Genomic DNA, 17275 nt, shown 5'->3' on the forward strand with positions numbered 1-17275 from the left:
AAATCAAAGAAGACATAAATATATGCGGAGATATACCATGTTCATGGATTGGAAAACTCAATATTGTTAAGATGTCTATTCTACCCAAATTGATCTATATTCAACTCAGTCCCAATTGAAATCTCAGCATGATATATTTATGGATATTGACAAGCTAATTTTAATGTTTATATAGATACCAAAAACAACTAAAATAGCCAAAATACTTTTGAAAAGGAGTATTAGCATACTCGCGTTACTTAATATCAAGATTTATTACAACCCTGAAGTAAACCACCCGTGCAGCATGGGTGAGAGAAGGGACACATTTGGTGGATGGAGGAATAAACAGACCCAAGAAGGAGTTAAACAGTGGCTGCCTAACGTGGCAGATAGGACACAATGCTAATCTCAGTGAAGACTCCAACCACAGAGACACAAATACTTGCAGGAACAAATGCCATTCGTTTATTGAAAACCGTGAGTTTTTCAAACTACAGAGTATTAATTCCCGTGGACAATACATTGAATAGAAACTAGAGAATAGAAAAACCAAAAATTGACATTTTGAAAACAATCAGAATCAAATCTTCTGTCTTCGGGGTGCATAATGGACGCATTCATACTTCCTCAATAACAAACAAGAATTGGATGTAAAAGCAGGAGGTGTCCAATCCTCACTGGAGTGTAGAGTGACGAATGGGCATCCCTCGGAGGAAAAGCGTTGATTTTCAATATTTTATTAGAGGTGCAGGGTGTTCTAGGGCGATGTTCTAGCAGCAAGAGGAATAGCATCGTCGGTAGCAGCATGGTCGGATGGTACAGCAACCACTGCCATAGCCAGAGCCATAGCCACAGCCGTAGCCAGAGCCATAACCAGAGCCATAGCCACAGCCATATCTGGATCCATATCCACAGCCGTAGCCAGATCCATAGCCACAGCCATACCCAGAGCCGTAGCCAGATCCATAGCCACAGCCATAGCCAGATCCATAGCCACAGCCATAGCCACAGCCATATCTGGATCCATATCCACAGCCGTAGCCAGATCCATAGCCACAGCCATAGCCACAGCCGTAGCCAGAGCCCCCGTAGGAGTTCCCGTAGTAGTTGCAGCACATGCTGTCGGAAGGTGAGGGTTCGGTTGAGGCGAAGAGGGACGTTTCTGAATGTGAGTGTTGCCTCCCACCCTGGAAGCTTTATATACGCCAGGAGGGGCCCGGAATGCCATTAAGTCTGTGACTCACGCAGGAAATACTCACTAATACCCGGCATGTGCAGTCACTCTGTCAGTGGATCATGAGAGGACTCAGCAGTAAGTGGCCCATTAGCACAGAGTCTCTCACTTTTACTGGAACCGTGTGTGTTTGTGTCACCGGGGCCTTGTCTTGCGCCGATGACACGTCTAGAAGGTGAGTTTCCATCAATTATCCAGTTCCCTGAACACATGATGCAGAGATGCCTTTTACACAACGCGGCTCTGGGCGGGCAGGGAGTTTATGCTGGGAACGCAGCTCTTCCCATGAGCGGGGCAAACTCCCTGACCAGCTTAGGCCTCACTGATGACGTCACAGGGGACGTATCTCATGGGACACAGCGCTGCCCTCCACAGACACTGCTCCACGGGTCATAGCACAGAGCTCCTATCGTCCCATCGTGGCACAATCTCGGCAGAGGGTATATTTTCACCTCGAGGGCCCCTCCTCAGTAGAGTTTTATCAGTTCGAGGTGGTCATTTACTTCAAACCAAAATAACACACACACACACACACACACACACACACACACACACACACACACAAATATCCTCTACTAGAGGCCCGTTGGGCAATATTCGTGCAAGAATAGGCCTTCCTTCCCCTGGCTTCCCTCCCAGCCACCCGGGAGCCGGCACGTCCCCGCTTCTGTCCGGAGCACCGCTCCTATAGCTCCCTCTGCCGCCCCACTTCCCCTCATAGCAGGCGTCCCGCCCCTCCCAGCTGCTCCATGCCTGCATATGCAAATTAACCTCCATCTTTGTTGGGTTAATTTGCATACTCACTCTGATTGGCTGTGGGCGTGGCGGAGTAATGGTTCATTTGCATGTTTCTCTTTTATTAGGTAAGATTTTAACTGTTGCATGTTTGTTAAATCACAAATTTCGGAGATTTTAATCTATTGGGTCACAAAGAAATTGTAAAAGCAGCAGGTATCTTCTTACAACATGGGAACGGGGGGGGGCACCACAAGGTGAGAAAACTCCCCAAGAACTCCGCACCTCACACCGCACCAAGACCCAGTCTCTGCTCCTCTTCGTTCTGCGACACGAAGTCTCCCTTTCTAATCCCTGGGGGCCTGCGCACTCGCTGGGCCAGGAGCTCATTGCCGCTGCCGGTGACCTGTTCGTGGGGAAATCGCTTTGTCATAAAGTCCCCACAGGCTTCAGAGTCTCTCCTTATTCCCGGCGACACTCTGGGTCCTGGATGAACTTCCCTTCAGCACCTTGTTCAGGAGCCAATCCCTTCAGGCAGCCGCTCCCCGTCCCTGTCCCTCCGGGGGTTTGTCTCTGACATCCATCCCCGTGACTGGTCTCCTGACCTCTGTTGATGCGCAGACCTGATGCCCAGGTCATCCATGCCCCCTCCCCCAGCACCACCGACAGGTCAGGGAGAGGACAGCGGGGAGCCGGTGGTAATGACCGCACAGGAGCAGCAGGAGCAGTACCCATGTGTTAGCTCACAGGTTCCGTGGGGTCTGAGCTCAGCCTGACGGGCATCTCGGCTCAGAGTCTCACAATATCACAAGCAGGGGGTCAGCCAGGACGTGGGGAAAATGCCTTCACCTTATCCATCAAACAGAGCTGCCAGATTTAGTAAGTATGACCCCAATAGTGCATGAACCATATTTATACTAAAAAATATATTTTTGGCCCTAGCCAGTTTGGCTCCGTGGATAGAGAGCATCAGCCTGCGGACTGAAGGGTCCCAGGTTGGAGTCCAGTCAAGGGCACAGGCCCGGGTTGTGGGCTCGATCCCCATTGTGGGATGTGCAGGAGGCAGCCGATCCATGATTCTCTCTCCTCATGGATGTTTCTCTCTCTCTCTCTCCCTCTCCCTTCCTCTCTGAAGTAAAAAATATTAAATATAGATTCATTTGTATTTTCGTATCTGAAATTCAAACGATCCATCTTGTGTTTTGCCTGTAAGCCCTAAAACATACACCATCACAGAAGCAACATCCCATCACCTTTGCCGAGGTTGGAAGCAAGTTACGGGTTGCTCCCCCCGCCCGCCCCGTGATGGGGAGGGGCTCAGGGGGAGGGCCTCAGGGGGAGGGGCCGTGTGTCCTGGGGATCATCTGGGACTCTCATGCCCGCGCCTGAGAACTCACTCCTTAAGCACCACGAATGATGGCATCTTCCAGGGCAGGCAGTGAGCGACCACGGTCAGGCTCTGCCCGGGGCGATTTCCAACGTGTGTTTCCTCCTCCTCCCCTGCTCAGAGGCATCTCTCTCCCACGGTGAGCAGCTCCTGCTCCTCGTGCATGTTTAACCAGGAACGCTGTCCTTTTTCAGAAATATTCCTGACCTTTCTCTCTGCTCACGCTTAGTCCCGCCTCCCGGTGGTTTCGCTCTGCATTTCCCAAGCGCCCGTGTGATTGCCTGGAACGTCCCGGTCTTTGTGACGGAGGGCTCCGTTCCCACGCTCCGGGACACAGTGGTGACACGTCAGCCCTCTGTCCACACACGCAGGGACACGTCCTTTGTGAAGCTCAGCCAGGTGTGACGATGGGACGGCGCGTTCCTCTCGCTCACAAGAAGTGGTTCTATCCCTTCAAGAAGAGCGGCCGGTTCCTCCTCTTTTCCCTTTCTCTTCCCAACGCAGCGATGTCTTTCCGGATTCCAGGGGTTCCGGGAACACCGGTTCCTTTAACCGCGGGCGAGGACATTTTGACTTCAGTGTTTGAAGCCTTGGTACTCCCTACGGAGATGGGATTCTAACGCCAGGACGTCCACAGAGCCGGGCCTCGCCTCCCAGACGGATGAGCTCCCGGTTCTGTTTCCCGGGGCCCAGCCTCACCCTCTGCCGACGGGCGACAAGCTCAGACCCATTGCTCCATGGGGCATCTGGGACGGCGGGGACAGAGCGGAGGCACAAACCAGTCCTCTCCACCCTCTCCCTGAGCTTGCAATTTCCCCTAAAACACTCTGGTGGTGGGGACCCTGCCTGGGCTCAGACACAGCCAGCGAGGGGCCCCTAACGGGGGCGTCGTCCTCATCGCAGAGGGGGTCGGGGGCGAGAGAGTGCTCTGAGTGAGGGTGTGTGTCCCCATCGTCCCCCCACCCGCTCAGTGTGCAGACAGACAGACAGACACGCTGCAGCGCTGGCCGCCTTTCAGTCTGGGGCTGTGCAGACACCCCTCCCCCCCCCCGCCCCGTCTCCCCCACGCCCCCCTCCACCGAATGCCCGCACCCAACGTGCTGAGAAGAATGCGGACTTTTAGAGATGACCTTCTCTAGCTTTCCTCCCTGCCTCCAAGGTCAGACAGGTCCCCCTTCCCCAAGCCCCCGATGCTCACCTGTCCCCTCTCATGACCTGCCCCCACCTAGACCCAGGCTCCTCCGGCCAGTCTCGGTCACTTTCACACAAACTCGTGAGCCTCGGTGGGACGCGCGGCAGGGTCCCCGGACAGTCAAGGCCAACGGGAGCACCGAGGCCTTGTGGTCGGCACACCAGGATGGCCACGGCCGCTCTGAGCAGGAGCCTCATTGGGTGCCCAAGGCCAAGATGCCATGTGCGGGTGCGAGGACACACGCACGCTGCGCCCTTCTGCGGCCGACAGGATGGATGGCGCTGTGGGCAGCGAGCCTTCCTGTCTAAGGAGTGGCATCCAGGCCACTGACCGGAGGCGTGTGCGTGAGGAAGTCTGCCAGCGAGATAGCAGCCGGCCGAGCAGAGGCGAGAGCTCAGAGGAGGGGGCAGGCACGGAGGACGCAGCTCCTGTGTGTGCAGAGAGAGGAGAGCTCAGAGGAGGGGGCAGGCAGGGCTCAGAGGAGAGGGGGCAGGCAGGGCTCAGAGGAGAGGGAGGCACGGAGGACGCAGCTCCTGTGTGTGCAGGAGAGAGGAGAGCTCAGAGGAGAGGGGCAGGCAGGGCTCAGAGGAGGGGGAGGCACGGAGGACGCAGCTCCTGTGTGTGCAGGAGAGAGGAGAGCTGGGACGGAGCTGAGAGCCGGGCTGCGAGCTGAGAGCTCACAGAGCTCGGGTGCAGCTGCCATGTCACCCGCCAGAGAGCCAGCAGCGAGCCGGGAGGAGCTGCTGAGCCGGAGCTCAGGCCGCCGCGATGTGAGGCCAGATAACGGCGGTGGGGACGGAGAGGAGGATGCTTTGTGGGAAGGAGGCGCATGTTCCCAGCGGCGCACGCTGCCTGCATGGGCTTTGTGTAAAGAACGGTTTCGTCCTGACGGCTGTGTGGCCACCGGCTTCTGCAATCGAGGCTCATCCCGATACCCCCACACCCGCTCCTGGCGTCTCCGTCTGCCCCGCGGCCAAGAAGTGGCCGCTGACCCCTGGCGCTGTAACCAGTGAGCAGAGGGCAAAGGAGGAGCTTGGACTAAGCTGCCAGCCGTCAGCCCAGAGCCCCGGGTTCAAGCAGGAACCAGCCCGAGTGTCGGGGAGGCTGAGAAGAATACATGGACTCAGAGCCCAGAGCAGCCTCCGCCTCTTCTCCCGCCCGGTTCTCACCATCAGCACTTTCTCAAAGCAGGTTTTCTGAGGCGTGTGCGTGCACGTGTGTGTGTGTGTGTGTGTGCGTGTGTGTGTGTGCACACACGTGCATTGTTGGGTGTGCTGAGTAATATGGACAGACCCAGGTCATGGGACACACGTGCTCAAGAACAAGCCCTCGAGGAAAATGTTGTAAAGTCCGTGTGCCCGGCACCCACCACAGGGCCTGGAAGGCACGCAGCGGTGGCAGCGGGGCCTCGGGCGTGCCATCTCCGAGGAGGTCACGGAGACGAAGATAAAAAGCAAGCGATCAGCTCGCAACCGGCCTGACACGAATGACCACAGCCTTTAGGGCCAACGACACGTGTTTATTGGGAACGCGCCGCCACGCGGAAGCACAGGGTGGGTGGCGTGGGCCTGCACGTGGCCTCCGAGCAAAACCAGGCCTCCCCCTCCAGGAGCGTCACGGAGCGACAGGGGCCCCCGACAGCACCCGGCCCTTCGGGGCGACCCCGTTTCCTGCAGCCTCGGACCACGCTCTGCTCAGTGGGATGGTGAGACACCAACAGGGAGGCCTGGGGAGGGTCGCTTCCGAGGACAAGGCGAGTGGCAGCTCCATCCTAGCAGCAAGAATAGCACCTTCTGTAGACAAACGGGCGGTATCCACAGCAGCCGTAGCCAGAGCCGTAGCCACAGCCATAGCCAGAGCCATAGCCATAGCCAGAGCCGTAGCCACAGCCATAGCCAGAGCCGTAGCCACAGCCATAGCCAGAGCCGTAGCCACAGCCATAGCCAGAGCCGTAGCCACAGCCATAGCCACAGCCGTAGCCAGAGCCATAGCCGTAGCCAGAGCCGTAGCCACAGCCGTAGCCAGAGCCATAGCCGTAGCCAGAGCCGTAGCCGTAGCCACCGCCGTAGCCACAGCGGCCACAGGAGCTCCCGTAGAAGTTACAGCACATGATGCCTCGAGGGGGTCGGTAGTTGGTGGAGGAGCAGGTGGGGTTTCTGAGTCTGAAGGCCACCTCCTGCCCTGAGACCTTTATACCCCCGGGAAGGGCGGGGCGCCGACACGACTCCTGCGCGGCCTCGTTAACACAGCAATTTTCATTGTTAAAAAGCTCCTCATCCTCAGGACACATGTTTCAGGTGTGATGCACGGCTGTGGCCCAGCTGGTCATGAGAATTGTAACAAAACAGACACAATCCACACATTGAACAGGGCCAGCTCACCGCTGCCTGAGGGACACGTGACTGAAACACGTCTGTGGAATGTCATCACGCCGGCGTAGGCTTTCACTCCAGGCCAGGAGGCCCCTGCGCATCCAGGGACACAGGTGGGAACCGGGCGACGCGCCAGGCCTCACCCCTCAGCACCCACAGGAAGCGCCTGGGCCGGAGTGAGGCGCCCTCGGCAGGGCCCAGGGCAGGCATCCTCAGGTGACCCCGCACCAAAGGGGTGGAGCCCAGGAAGCACGGCCCCTGTGGGGTGGGGGCGGGCAGGACAGGCGAGGGACGAAGGTCTGAACCGGTGCACAGCGGCGGTGAGGTTCTTGGAGCTTCTCTCTCCGTAGAACACCTGCTGGGAAGCATCGCGCCCACTTACATCAACTCGCATCTGTCCGACCCGACCGGCTCTTCAAAGCACAGTTCAGGCTGCAGCTCACGGAAGATGCATCCCTCGCCCGCCGGCGGGGCTCAGTGGCTCAGTGGTTGAGCATCGACCTAGGAACCAGGAGGTCACGGTTCAATGCTGGTCAGGGCACATGCCCGGGTCGCGGGCTCGATCCCCATTAGGGGGTGTGCCGGAGGCAGCTGATCCATGATTCTCTCTCATCATGGATGTTTCTCTCTCTCCCTCCCCCTTCCTCTCTGAAATCAATAAAATGTATTTTTAGAAAAAGAAGCATCCGCGAGATGCACGGCGTGCGTGGGTGTAATCGCCGTGTCCTTGCACCGCCCCGCGCCCAACCCGACTGCGGCACTGAGCGTGCTCCGTCAGCTGCGGTCTCAGCCGTGAGCCCGCCGTCAGCCGTGAGCCACGGCCAATGCCTGTCTTTGTTTTCTGAGTCTACAAGACAAGGCACTCACCAGCTGTTGAATGAGAGTCCATAACGTGTTTCCACCTGTAAAAATTGCTATTTTCTTGTAGAGGACATCATATAAGACAAAGTATTATTATTGTTATCTCCCTCTATAGCTTTTGAGGCACACTCATACTCATTACTTCATCTGATTCTTTTTTTTAAAAATGTTTTATTGATTTTTTACAGAGAGGAAGGGAGAGAGATAGAGAGTTAGAAACATCGATGAGAGACAAACATCGATCAGCTGCCTCCTGCACACCCCCTACTGGGGATGTGCCCACAACCAAGGTACATGCCCTTGACCGGAATCGAACCTGGGACCCCTCAGTCCGCAGGCCGACGCTCTATCCACTGAGCCACACCGGCTAGGGCACTTCATCTGATTCTTACAAAAACAATGTAAAGCCAGAAACTGAGTTCCTCACATGCACACACACTACAGTGAGAAGACCGTGGCCAAGGATGGTCCAGTCTTACCCAAGAACGCGTAGGGTTGGGGTCAGAGTTGAATTAACTCAACTCCTACTCTGACATGAAAGTGAGGGCAGAAGTCCAGGCATCGTTTTTCCCTTCAGTTTTTCAAATGCAAACATGCGCGTCATCGGACTACACGTGCGCGTGTTTTGGAACGACTGCCTTGCACACTCGTCACGTGGATTTCCTTTCTCTGTGGTCCTCACTCTCGGAGTCAAACGCTGGTGTGAACTTCACGCAGACAACTCCGCCCTCTCAGATCCCGCTCCGTAACCCTTCCCACGTGCACAGGGGCATGCTAGCATCCTACCCACTGAGAATAAAGTCTTCTTTTTCAAAAATATATTTGTATCTCATTGAGTTCAGAGAGAGGGATAGAAACATCCATGATGAGAGAATCATGGATCGGCTGCCTCCTGCACGCCCCACACCGGGGATGGAGCCCACAACCCGGGCCTGTGCCCTGGCTGGGAATCGAACCCTGACCTCCTGGTTCATAGGGCGACGCTCAACCACTGAGCCACACTGATCGGGCCTAAACTCTTCTGAACACTCTGAACGTTAATTCTAGAAACCACAGCATTTGAGTAAAAATAACTTTTCCAAACATCTCAGTTTTTCGTCATTATAGGGAAAGCGTGCTGTAGATCAACTTCCACAACAAGATTAAATCCTCAAACTCCAGGTTTGCCTTTCAGTTATGATGGGCCCCTTTTTACAGTCCTCTCCACTAAAATATTCACGTTGGCTCATTCCTGCCGACTCCGCAGCCCTCGCCAAGTTCACGTCACCTGCTTTCTCCCCAAAACAGCTTTGGCGCGACCGTATTTCCTCGTATTATTCCTTCAATGGCTTTTCTAGACGGTGACTGGCAGCACGAAGTGGGTGTACAAGAACGTGGGAGGCCCTGCTCCTGCAGGCGCCATTCCTGGGCGTGGACCATGGAGTAAGACATGCGTGTCCAGACCCGAGCTGAGCTCCGTGCTCTAGAAACACCCTCGGGAGAGCGCGTCTCCATCTCCCCCCGCTGTCCCTGCCTTTCTCCACTCGCTACGGGCAGACACACGCACTCCTGGTCTTGCATTTCCTTTTTCTCATTCACGCAACCAGGACCTACTCTTACCACATCCCCGCAAAAAGCATTTTCACCTAAATCCTCACACCTTCTGCCAAAGCCATCGCAAACTCTTCTAGCAATTAATTCCACAATAACGTAAGAAGCAGGGCCAAAGCATCAGGAAATAAGCGACTCCAATAAAACCCACTAATTTCTTACCCAAAATAGATGGACAAGCATGATGCCACTTTACCTGGTGTCCCAGCCTGTGTTAGAGTTGGTAGCTGTGGGGTACACGTATGATAGATGCTCAAAACACCGAACGTGGGCATGTGCCTGTGTTCTATTTACAGGAGAACTTGGACATCAACATAGAACGGACTATAGTTTTCTGGCCCTGGGGCAATAGTACATATAGCTTTCTCCACTAACACAGCTATCTTCCTCTCCTCCACAGTGTGCTTCAGTACATGACACATGCCAAGTCTTCCTTTTCCTCAGCCTACTCCAGAACCATGCATATACACGCACACAGAGGCACGCCACACACAGAGACGCACGCACACAGAGACACGTGCGCATACACAGACACGCGTACACTCAGACACGCGCACACACACAGACACGCGCACACACAGACACGCACACACACACAGACACACGCACACACACAGACACGCGCACACAGAGACACAAAGACACGTGCACACACAGACACGCACACACAGACACGCGCACACACACAGACACGCGCGCACACAGACACGCGCGCACACACAGACACGCGCACACACAGACACGCGCACACACAGATACGCACACACACTTTTTCTGCTTTTATGGCCCCCGCTCCTCGTACTTGAGCAGCACTTTACACCAGGGGTCCTCAAACTTTTTAAACAGGGGGCCAGTTCACCGTCCCTCAGACCTCAGACCATTGGAGGGCCGGACTATAGTTTAAAAAAAACTATGAACAAATTCCTATGCACACTGCACATATCTTATTTTGAAGTAAAAAAACAAAACGGCAAAAACACCCGCATGTGGCCCGCGGGCCGTAGTTTGAGGACGCCTGGTCTAGGAATTCTCTGAGAGAGGCAGACATTTCAGATTTCTGAAACAGGTGAAATGGTAGATTGTGAAGGCTCCTTCCTGGATCATAAATCCTCTTACCCGTGCCGACAATCGTCCTTGCTTTTTGTAGAATGCCTTCCACAACAGGAAATATCAAACCATCAGCTACCTTTTCACGGAGCTGTCACTGTTAGCAGTCCCTTCCCGCGGTCCCCAGAGCGCGTTCAGCTTCGGGTCTGACCCGCAGAGGTGCCGCTGGGAACTGCCTGCCCTGTTGACTGGGGCTGACTGGGGGCGGGGGGCCACTCTGTGGGGTCTCCTGGCCCCGGGGACCTCAGGGCTGGACTCTGTGCGGTGACCCTGCCATGAGGGGCCACGGTGGCACGTTGATCCCATTAGTTGAACCTGAGTCTGAAAAGGCCTCATCCGTGGGCCTCAGTGTTAGAGTCCGGAAGGTCCACGAGAAAAGGACACGCACGTCAAAACCCAGCAAAGCGCCCTGGCTGGTGTGGCTCAATGGATAGAGCATTGACCTGCGAACTGAAGGGTCCAGGGTCAGGGTTAGGGTCATGGCACAGGCCCGGGTTGCCCACTCGACCCCCAGTGTGGGGCGTGCAGGAGGTAGCCGATCAATGATTCTCTTTCATCATTGATGTTTCTCTCTCCCTCTCCCTTCCTCTTTGAAATCAATAAAAATATGTTTTTAAAAAAAAATTTTAATTAGAAAAAAACCACCAACAAAGCAATGGGCTCTCCCACTCGGACAGCCACCAGACGCGCTAGTCCCATTCCTCCAGCCGCCACGGAGGCAGCGGCCAGGCTCTCCCACAAAAGGAAGAACACGGCACCACCTGCACCTGCTCAGAACCCGGCGGTTCCTCTTCACCTCATACACGCGCTGCTGTCCCTTCCGGTTGTTCTTACAACAGGCATCAGCTCATCGTCCCAACTTCCAATACCCCCTGAGGGACATCTCTCACACCCCAGCCTTCCTCTCCTTCCCATTCACCTGGTATATTCCCTCCAGAGCAAGAATAGGCCGTCTCCGTTGATCTTAATTATCTTTACGGCTGCTCTTCTGCCTCTACCTAATTTACTATAAACACTCTGAGAAGACAGCTTGTCATCTTCCTGCTTTGTCTTTAGTGTATAGTATGTGGCCCTTTCAAAAGCCTTTGTCAATTGGGTGACAAATCAATTCCACCCATCTCCATACATGCAAACTAATATAACTGCACTCCCACCGAATGCCGAGGATATAATGGAATATTTTTCTTCTAAGGCGTCTTTTCTTTAATGCTCTACTCGTCATGCTTACTGCCTTTATCTGCTTCTAATTCCTCAGAAACCCTGGAAGCTGTCTCCTTCCCATTTCTCCTTTAAGTGCCCTGGCCACATCTCTCTCTGGGACTTCACACGGCTCCTCCTAAGTGCGTATCATTTTGCTTTTTCTTTACCTTCCAGGTCCATTGTGGACACAGGGGCTCCAGCCCCATTCTGAAATGGTGTGATTTGTGCTTGTGTGTGCGAATGCCGAGAAGGTGAGCCATAAGAAATAGGTGGAGAAGTCATTTCTTAGGATTCAGGTACAAGACAAAAATGCTTGTATTGCATCAAGGGGGAACCCACAGTTGAAGTCACACACTTTAGCCCAATTTTCAAGATCGCCCATAACGTTTCAAAAAGGAGGAACTCACAAGCCAGTATACACAGATTTCTTAGAACCAAAAAAGCACATTTTTATTAAAATGGTGATTTGCAAAACTGCAGGATGTTCGTATCATCAACACCATCATGACAGAGAACAGAGATGAAGGAGTCAAGGATGACATTCGGAAACCAGTCAGATGGTAACCACAGGCCGCGGACGCAGACGCAGAAGAGGGCAGTTGGAGGGCGGGACCTCTGTCAAGCATGAGATTTCTCGGATGCAGAAAACCTGAGGGGTGGGTGCTGAGTCATGTTAACTTCGGGGGGTCATTTCAGAAGCACGGGAGGATTGGATAGTGATGCTCTACCAGCAAGAAGAGTAGCATCTTCTGTAGCACGATGGCCTGTAGCCCCAGTAGCCACAGCCAGAGCCATAGCCACAGCCGTAGCCAGATCCATAGCCACAGCCATAGCCAGAGCCAGAGCCACAGCCGTAGCCAGATCCATAGCCACAGCCATAGCCAGATCCATAGCCACAGCCGTAGCCAGATCCATAGCCACAGCCATAGCCAGATCCATAGCCACAGCCGTAGCCAGATCCATAGCCACAGCCGTAGCCACAGGCATTGCCATAGTAACTGCCACACATGTTGTCAGGAGGAGAGAGCTCGGCTGTGCTTCGGGAGGTAGTTCTGAGGGTGTGAGCCTCCCACCTGCCCTGGGCCCTTATATACCGTCAGGAGCTGGCACGCATGCCATTCCTCCCTGACTTAGCCAGCAAGCATTCAAACAACGACATGCTACACGCCAGTCACCGGTGAGAGTCAAGCACGCTTTGCTTGGGATGAGCTCATTCTTTCGGAGACGGGTTTTATTAAAGAGTGTCATTCTCGTTGGCTTTGTCTCAGGGAGGCCCCGGGACAGACCGGGACCGGAGCCCGTGGAAGGCACGGCCGCGGCGAGCTGCTTCGGTGCCACACGGAACAGCCTTCCCACCGACGGCCCAAGAGGCCCGAGGGGCAGGGAAGAGAACCTGTCTGTCTGGGCCTTCAAATTCCCGCCGCTCCCCAAAAATGTGTAAGCTGCTTAACTTTTTTCTTTATTTTCTCTAAATATTTTCTAATTTTATGTTTACAGCCCCAGCTGAACCATAGCAATTGGCAAGAAGATGCCTGTAAATTGGTGATAGATAGATGATAGATAGATGATAGATAGATAGATAGATAGATAGATAGATAGATAGATAGATGATAGATAGATAGATAGATAGATAGATAGATAGATATAGATAGATAATAGATTGATGGATAGATAGGTATATAGATGGGTAAATAGATGATAGATACACAGATGAGATGAATAATAGGTAGGTAGATAGATAGATAAATTAGAGATAGAGATAGAGATAGAGATAGAGATAGAGATAGAGATAGAGATAGAGATAGAGATAGAGATAGAGAAAGGGATAGGGATAGACAGAGACAGAGACAGAGACAGAGACAGAGATAGAGATAGAGATAGAGATAGAGATAGAGACAGGGATAGAGACAGGGACAGAGACAGGGACAGGGATAGGGACAGGGACAGGGACAGGGGTAGGGATAGGGATAGGGAGAGGGACAGAGAAAGGGTTAGGGATAGGGATAGGGATAGAGATGATAGAGACAGAAATAGAGACAGAGAGACAGACACATGACGGAAGTTCACCATTGAGGCCATCACATGACCACGTACTGACTCAGTTGCAAACTCCCTCGTGCCCCTGGATTCTAATCCAATCACCGAGAACGTCTTCTATCTTGGTTGCGTCATTCCTCATATGTCTGTTCTGATCTCTGGGTACTGACTGGTCACGGCAGGACGAAGTCTCTACTCTGCTAGTCCCTGAACCAGCTTCTCCGAGTGCAGTGCCGGCACACGGTTTGGACTCAGTCAGGATCCCCTCCTCCCCCCCAAAAAAGATGATGAAGCTCAAACACTGGTTGCTGCTTATAATCTACTAGAGGCCCGGCGCACGAAATCCGTGTGCGGGTACGGTCCCTAGGCCTGCGATCAGGGCCATCTTCCCCAGCTGCCCACAGCTGGCCCCACCCCCCACAGCCACTCCCCGCCTTTCCCCACTCCCCATCCGGTGATCAGTGCCTGATGGCTGGGAGAAGGGACCAAGAGGTCGGCGGTTCCCGCCCGCTCGCCAGCCCTGCCCCCACCGCGGGTGGCCATCAAGTGATCGGTGCTTGGCAGCCGGGGGAGGGACTGAGAGGGGGTCAGTGCGCCTCACAGTGACGGGTCCAGCGGTTGTTCAGGTCGTTCCGCCGTTAGGGTCAATTTGCATATTACCCTTTTATTGGATGGGATAAGATGCATGCACACATGCGTGAGTTCTCTGAGCACCAGTCTAAGCATTTTACATAATCTTCCTCATGTGCTTCATGCCTATTCCGTGCTTCTGGTGTAGAAACTGCGCTCAATACACATTATTCCCTTCCCCTCGTTGTTTCACACGCAGTTTCACATTCCCACCTGACGACCATGTTCGAATATCCATACTCTTTGCACTGAGACGCTTTGACGTGATAACCTCGCAGCGTGGGGGTTCCTCCCCAGCACATGTATGTGCGCTCCACGTGGCCTCTTCACGCCCCAACTGAGCCCGTCTGTACACTGATCTGTTCCTAAGAGCCCAGCGCCCACGTGACACCTTTGGGCGCATATACAGATGCAGCAGCTAGAGGACGGCTTTACGTTGTGTGTATAAAGCGTCTCATCTGGGAACCTCAGGCCCGGGTAAGAAGTCGGCGTGGTTTTTCTGAATTCCAGGAGCGGCGGAGGCCAGGGGATTGTACTTTGAGGACGACGATGTTTTGACACTTAAGTCTCATCATAACAAAGAGATTTTAGTCAAAGATCCATGAACAGTGAGTCCGCCCCGTGGGCGTGGAAGACGCTCTAGAATTCCCATCATTTGTGATGTTCATCTCCCCTCACGCTACCGCATTTTTCCCAACTTCCAACCCCAAGCTGTGCCTCCCACACAGTCCATCCCCGCAGGCTGTGGGCGCCGGTGCAGACGCTTCAGACCTGAGTTTGGAGCGAGAAGCCAAGGCCAGAGCGAGCGGTCACCACTGAAGGCACAGTGGCTGTGAGTGGGAGCCAGACCCTCCTGGAGTTTTGCCCACAGCTCCTCGCACAGGCTCCAAACCCCCCTGCCCGCCCCGCAGGGATGCTACCCTCCCACACGCCTAAGAGCAGGGAGCCCTGAGTTCCTGGCAGATCTGGTTTGGGGTCACAGCCCTCCCAGCCGTGATCACACATGCATGAGGCCTCCTGACGGATCCCCATCTGACGGCCAGCTCCCACTCAGCTGCAGCCTCAGCGAGCACCCCCTCTTGGGACTTGATCCCGCCTCTCACCCCGTAAACCACCACCCTGCCTTTTACAGCCCCTATAACAACCCTGGGAAAACAATGACCTCACTCCATTCCCATCTCACCCCACGGCTCTCACAGGACAGTATGACTCCACTGTGGACGGGCTGCGTGGAGAGCAGAGGAGGTGGGCCTGCCAGACAGACAGACAGACAGACAGGTGGCGGCTCCACCTCTGTCACCACAGCGTTCCCTCCCTTTCCTTGGCCTCCATGTCGGATAACAACCCCTTTCCTGCATGACTGAGCATCCGGAAGACCCGGTTCCATTTGAAGAGAGAAGGGTGGAAATTCACAGCAGACACAATGTTCGTTCCTATTTTTCTACCAGCAATGAGGGAGGAAGGGAGGGAGGGAGGGAGGACGGGAAGAAGGAGGGAAAGAGAGAGCCAGGGATGGAGGGAGGAGGGGGAGAAGAAGGGGGAAGGGAGGAAGGAGTGCACAGACGGGGTGACTGACGGTCGCAGGGCTCCCGTGCGCATTCCTTACGTCTGTCCCGGAAGAACGGCGGCCCAATCCGCCAGCTTTCGCTAAAACGTCAGAGGCCACATGCATCACCAGCCCAGCCCCACGCGTGCTCGGCGCCACCAGCTCACCCCGTGCCTTCGCTTTGGCTCGTGGGCTCCCAGCGGCCAGATGGGCGGCGATTCTGCCCGTGGGCCCGTGCGTGCGTGTCCCCTACGGAGCGGGTCCCTCTGTGTCCCCTAAGGAGCGGGTGCCTGTGTCCCCTAAGGAGCGGGTCCCTCTGTGTCCCCTACGGAGCGGGTGCTCTGTGTCCCCTACGGAGCGGGTCCCTCTGTGTCCCCTAAGGAGCGGGTGCTCTGTGTCCCCTACGGAGCGGGTGCCTGTGTCCCCTAAGGAGCGGGTCCCTCTGTGTCCCCTACGGAGCGGGTGCTCTGTGTCCCCTACGGAGCGGGTGCCTGTGTCCCCTAAGGAGCGGGTCCCTCTGTGTCCCCTACGAAGCGGGTGCTCTGTGTCCCCTACGGAGCGGGTCCCTCTGTGTCCCCTACGGAGCGGGTCCCTCTGTGTCCCCTAAGGAGCGGGTCCCTCTGTGTCCCCTAAGGAGCGGGTGCCTGTGTCCCCTACGGAGCGGGTCCCTCTGTGTCCCCTAAGGAGCAGGTGCTCTGTGTCCCCTACGGAGCGGGTGCCTGTGTCCCCTACGGAGCGGGTCCCTCTGTGTCCCCTAAGGAGCGGGTGCCTGTGTCCCCTACGGAGCGGGTCCCTCTGTGTCCCCTAAGGAGCAGGTGCTCTGTGTCCCCTACGGAGCGGGTGCCTGTGTCCCCTACGGAGCGGGTCCCTCTGTGTCCCCTAAGGAGCGGGTGCCTGTGTCCCCTACGGAGCGGGTCCCTCTGTGTCCCCTAAGGAGCAGGTGCTCTGTGTCCCCTACGGAGCGGGTGCCTGTGTCCACTACGGAGCGGGTCCCTCTGTGTCCCCTAAGGAGCGGGTGCCTGTGTCCCCTAAGGAGCGGGTGCTCTGTGTCCCCTAAGGAGCGGGTGCCTCTGTGTCCCCTACGGAGCGGGTGCTCTGTGTCCCCTACGGAGCGGGTCCCTCTGTGTCCCCTAAGGAGCGGGTGCCTGTGTCCCCTAAGGAGCGGGTGCCTGTGTCCCCTAAGGAGCGGGTGCTCTGTGTCCCCTACGGAGCGGGTGCCTGTGTCCCCTAAGGAGCGGGTGCTCTGTGTCCCCTAAGGAGCGGGTGCCTCTGTGTCCCCTACGGAGCGGGTGCCTCTGTGTCCCCTACGGAGCGGGTGCCTGTGTCCCCTAAGGAGCGGGTGCCTGTGTCCCCTAAGGAGCGGGTGCTCTGTGTCCCCTACGGAGCGGGTGCCTGTGTCCCC

General features: G+C 55.4%; 3 protein-coding genes across 3 annotated transcripts; all 3 read right to left on the minus strand.

Annotated features, from left to right (window-relative positions):
• Positions 1 to 752: 752 nt before the first annotated feature.
• Positions 753 to 1100, minus strand: LOC307096884 (uncharacterized protein; the record flags this gene model as incomplete). Its single annotated transcript, XM_079766603.1, has 1 exon — positions 753 to 1100. The coding sequence occupies one exon, from the start codon at positions 1098 to 1100 to the stop codon at positions 753 to 755; it is 348 nt and encodes a 115-aa protein (XP_079622729.1).
• Positions 1101 to 6301: 5201 nt separating this feature from the next.
• LOC307096885 (uncharacterized protein) lies at positions 6302 to 6640 on the minus strand (the record flags this gene model as incomplete). Its single annotated transcript, XM_079766604.1, has 1 exon — positions 6302 to 6640. The coding sequence occupies one exon, from the start codon at positions 6638 to 6640 to the stop codon at positions 6302 to 6304; it is 339 nt and encodes a 112-aa protein (XP_079622730.1).
• Positions 6641 to 12384: 5744 nt separating this feature from the next.
• LOC307097247 (uncharacterized protein) lies at positions 12385 to 12669 on the minus strand (the record flags this gene model as incomplete). Its single annotated transcript, XM_079767248.1, has 1 exon — positions 12385 to 12669. One exon carries the CDS (start codon positions 12667 to 12669, stop codon positions 12385 to 12387), a length of 285 nt encoding a protein of 94 aa, XP_079623374.1.
• Positions 12670 to 17275: the final 4606 nt, after the last annotated feature.

This window comes from Cnephaeus nilssonii (assembly GCF_951640355.1).
Source record: "Cnephaeus nilssonii genome assembly, chromosome: 3".
In the NCBI taxonomy this organism is placed as follows: domain Eukaryota; kingdom Metazoa; phylum Chordata; class Mammalia; order Chiroptera; family Vespertilionidae; genus Cnephaeus; species Cnephaeus nilssonii.